This window comes from Prionailurus viverrinus, chromosome X (genome assembly GCF_022837055.1).
Source record: "Prionailurus viverrinus isolate Anna chromosome X, UM_Priviv_1.0, whole genome shotgun sequence".
Lineage (NCBI taxonomy): Eukaryota > Metazoa > Chordata > Mammalia > Carnivora > Felidae > Prionailurus > Prionailurus viverrinus.
Genome location: NC_062579.1, coordinates 76,560,996 through 76,565,771, shown reverse-complemented (window position 1 = coordinate 76,565,771; position 4,776 = coordinate 76,560,996). Strand labels below are relative to the sequence as shown.

The 4,776-nt window shown below is 44.2% G+C and overlaps 1 protein-coding gene across 1 annotated transcript in view; it reads right to left on the bottom strand.

Moving 5' to 3' along the window:
* Positions 1-3,986, bottom strand: part of LOC125157023 (uncharacterized) — a 21,511-nt gene extending 17,525 nt beyond the window's left edge. The window contains 3 exon segments of the mRNA XM_047843272.1: positions 2,059-2,073; positions 3,200-3,306; positions 3,956-3,986. Coding sequence (XP_047699228.1) covers positions 2,059-2,073; positions 3,200-3,306; positions 3,956-3,986 — 153 coding nt within the window.
* Between the last annotated feature and the right edge of the window lie 790 nt (positions 3,987-4,776).

Sequence of the window (4,776 nt, the reverse complement as noted above, 5' to 3'; positions counted from 1 at the left end):
CAGTTCCCCCTAGAAGTTAAACTATGAAGCACTTCACAGTCTGTAAACTAAGCAGGTGGATAGACTTGTGGCCTTCCTCTAGAGCTTGGTTGTCCCAGCTGGATGGAGCTTGGTTTAGCAGCTCTGTTCTCTACTGGATTGTGCTTCTTAGTTTACTGGGGTGGATCTTTGTGGCGTGTGTGTGTGTATATGCATGTGTGGGAGGGGTGAAACTGGTGTCTCCCAGCTATCCAGTCTCTAGCATCAGAACTCTGTGCTCTCTCTGACCAGCAATCAAGCATCCCTCCTTTGTCTCCAGCTTCTGTCCACTCCCCACTTCTACACTGTCCATAACCAAGCCTTCAGCCTGCCAGGCGGTACCTCCTTCCCAAGTTTTATCTCAGATGGGGCTGTGTTTCCAAACCCTTCACTTTAAATTAAAAAAAAAATAATAATAATTTTTTTTTTAATTTCTTTTTGAGACAGAGAGAGACAGAGCATGAGCACGGGATGGGCAGAGAGAGAGGGAGACACAGAATCTGAAGCAGGCTCCAGGCTCTGAGCTGTCAGCAAAGAGCCTGACGCGGGGCTTGAACTCACAGACTGTGAGATCATGACCTGAGCTGAAGTCCGATGCCCAACCGACTGAGGCATCCAGGCACCCCTCAAGCCCTTCACTTTTGAGGGCCCTGTGGCTTTGACTCGCTCAGACCCTCTGGGAGAGGGTCTCACCAGGCAGTGGCTGAGTACCAGCCTGCCCCCAGGAATGTTCGCATGGCCACAATGGTGCAGATGCCCGAAGACTATGACTGGGTGCAAGCCCACCCCAGAAAAATTTCCTGTGATCGTATAGCAGCAGCATTTCAGGGATTATGGTAAATCACAACACACACCTGGTGCCAGGCTTCACCCTTAGAGTCCTTATTGCAACACCAATAAACGTGGCTGTTCTCTGGGATCCACTGGAACCTTTGCCTGTGGGGAGGCCACACAGCCTCTACCAAATCTCCTCCCAGCAGTGGAACCCCCTCTCCCCTTGTGGCCTGAGGACCTCTCTGACCTTGGTGTCTGCTCCTGGTGATTCACCCCTCTCACCAGAGCTCTACCCAGTATGGAGCTGCTGAGTTTCAGACTCTGCCCTCCACTGTTTATAGCTTCTTAAAGGTATTTAAACCCCTCTCCTTTCTCCATTCTCCTTTCTTCTTTCTCCCTTTCTTGTTCAGTCCCTTATGGGTGTTTCCACTCTTTCTCTTTCTCTCCAGCTGCTTTCGGAGGAAGTGCTTTTCCTGTACTCTCCCCTGTCTCCATCCTCTCTCGGCAATTAAAAACAGCTCCCTACCCTCCTCGGCTTCTATCTCCCCCAGTTCACCTCTCCGTGCCATGTACCTGCCATGTTCTGTGGTTCAAGTGGTGCAGATTGTATTGTTAATCCTTAAATCAGTTTTCTAGGTGTGCAAAATGGTTCGGTGCTGCACTAGCTGCATTTCAGAGATGAGAGATGTAAAAAAACTTCCATGCTGTTCTGCCATCTTGGCCCCTCCCTCTCATTATAGTTTTGATTTGCATTTTCCTGGTGATAAGTCATGATAAGCAACTTTCCATTGATGTGTTTGCCATCTATCTTCTTTGGTGAAGTGTCTGTTTATGTCTTCTGCCCATTTTTTTTTCATTGAATTATTTGGTTTTTTGGGTGTTGGCTTTCATAAGTTCTTTATATATTTTGGATATTAACCTTTTATTAGATATGTCACTTGCAAACACCTTCTCCCATTCCATAGGTTGCCTTCAGTTTTGTTCATTGTTTCCTTCTCTATACAGGAGCTTTATATTTTGATGAAGTCAAAATAGTTTATTTTTGCATTCGTTTCCCTTACCTCACGAGATATATCTAGTAAGAAGTTGCCTGGGCCAATGTCAAAGATGTTTCTGCCTGTGTTCTCTATGATTTTTGTGGTTTCTGGTCTCACGTTTAGGTCATTGCTCTTTTTTGAATTTGTCTTTGTATGGTGTAAGAAAGTGGTCCGGTTTCTTTCTTTGGCATGTTAACATCCAGTTTTGCCACCACAATTTAATGAAGACACTGTCTTTTATCCACTGGATATTTTTTCCTATTTTGTTGAATATCAATTGACCATATAGCTGTGGGGTCATTTCTGGCTTTTCAATTCTGTTCCATTTTCTATGTGTCTATTTCAGTGCCAGTACCATACTGCCTTGATCACTACAGCTTTGCCATATAGCTTGATTTATGGAATTGTGATGCTTTTCTTTTTCAAGGTTGCTTTGGCTTTTCAGGATCTTTTGTGCTTTCATCCAAATTTTAGGATTGTTTTTTCTACCTCTGTGAAAAATGCTCCTGATGTTAAGATAAGGATTGCATTAAATTGGTCATGTTGTAGACACTAATTCTAAAGTTCTTTCTTGTCTATCAAGAAATCAGGATGCAGGAATAAAAGCGAGAGATGGCTAATGTCCAGGGAAAGGCAAGAGTCCCAAATAAGGATCCTTTCCACATTTTTATTAGGATCAGAAGGCTTACAAACATGGTGATGGATGTGCACAAAGAGACAATGATTCTGTGTACATTAACGCATGGACGTGAGGCAAAGGGGGTCTTGAAGACATTCGGGATTAAGGGTTTGGGTTAATACAAAACAAAATCCTGGTGCTGGGCAGCTGGGCAGAAGATTGTTTACAGTGGACATGAGGCACTGCCTCTGCTTATCTTAGGTAGCCTAGGGGTTGAGACAGGACACGTGACCTCAGGGTTAACAAGGCACCTTTCTTTTGTTAATCATCTCTGCTCTGGACAGCTTCACCCATAGCACAGAGCAGTGGTCCATAGCCCAATTTACCCATTTACTTAACTTGGTCCGTCCTTCCTGTGAAAGCAGTTTTCTGCTGCGGTACTAAATTGGGGGCAATTTTGCCCTGAACTCCTGGGGGGGGGGGAAGAGAGAGAGAGAGAGACCCCTCCTCTCGCTCTTCCCCCCACCCCGCTCCTACTCTTGTTTATTTCATATACCTATGTTCTATATTGGGGCCTTTGCCCTGCCCTCTCTATACTGGGGCTTCTGCCCCGCCTTCTCTATACTTATTTACCTAATCTTGTTTACCCAAACTTGGGTGTGAGCATCCTATGGCTTTGTAATTCTTTATGCCTTGTTAACCCATTGGTATAAGCCCAGGGAATTTCTAAGCTTATTCCCCACAGTTTCACCTTTTTTGTTTCTTTGGTTCTTCTAGTTTTGTGTTTGAGGGCCGTCATGATAAGCGCCTGGTCCTTGTTTTGCTTTTGGATGGCTTGAAGAGTGGTTCTGCCAGTGGCTTGAAGACATAAAAAGAGGCATAGTAAAAGCATTCCACTTCCCAAAGTTACCCAGAATTTGAGATGGGTGCTAGCCGCAAGTGAGAAAGGATTTACATCACACCACATTCCCAAGGAATCAGCCCATTTATTTTTAAGCCGATCCTCTGCATATTGTAACTGTTGGCGCAAAGTCATATCTAAATCTTCTATATTGTCAGAGGGGTGGGAAGAAAAGACACGGCGGAGGTGTGTCTGGACAGGACAGCATCCCAAGCCAGGGGATGACTATAAGGAATGCCAGTCATGCAGATATGCTGGTAGTTAGGGTCACAGGGCAGCTTAGAGTGAAGGAACAAGGCCTCTTGTTGTTGCAGGGAGTATGGCCAGAGTCGCAAAAAATGAGTCTGCAAACAAAGTGCAGTTAAGTGAAGATCCTCATACTCCAGTCTGAATGAGGCCCCGACTCCAGAATGAAGCTTCTTTTTATTAGGATAATTGCTAAAGACTACGTGCATAAAGTCAGCTAAGCAAGTGTGTTAATCAATCTAATGGTTTAGCTTTTCAAGGTTGAATTTCAAGTTACTTGGTTTCTATAACACTAGGAAGGGTCAGGTGTCAAGGAGGATCCAGCCCGGGACAATGTTAATGGCTCTAGGCGTTCCTTACTAGCAGCAGCCACCTTCAGCTGTGTAAACATGTCCTAAGGCCTTGCACCTTCTCCAGCCCTTCCCTTTTGAAGTCTTTTCCTTTGGTGCTTCTCTCCTGCATCTCCCACATCTGCCCCTTTTTCTTTCATTTGGCAAAGCTGGAGGGCAAAGACAGAGGCTAGTGAGGCATATTCTCGCCTTCGGTGTTGTCTTCTTCTCTAGGCTAGGTATATGCAAAGTAATAAGACAAAGATTAATATAAAAATACCAATCTCAGAAAAGCTTAAGGGTTTTATGTAATTCATTGGATTCAATTCCGAGATTCAATTAGTTATCTCAGATAGAGAAGGAGCACCAGAAATCATCTCAAGTTTATTTTTGAATGTTTCATAAACGTCCTTTTGCAATTGAGCTACATCAGCAGGGGCATTGCCTTGATTAAGAAGGTGTTGACACACCAGGTCCCATGAAATCTTAGATTGATTATATACATGGGGGAGGGGGGTGACACAAAAGGTGGTTATGTTCCAATCACATTGAAGCTTTGTTGTTGTAAACTAATTAATTGATCTCCCAGAAAAAGAACAGCTTGTTGCAAGTCAGATAATTGGCTCTCTATTTGTGTATCAATCAGCCGTTGGCTGTTCCACAGCCTTTCTGAATCTTGATGCCAGTTTTGTAAAAAGTGGGTGGTTTGTACAGTTTGATGCAGAACAAAACCGGCTGTTGCTGCTGTAGCTGTAATAGCTGTAGCTTGTAAATAATCCCAAGTACAGCAGTTACCAGTAAAGCTACAAACCGTCGGGTGCGGTGTAAGACACGTTTCAATATTTCATCTAT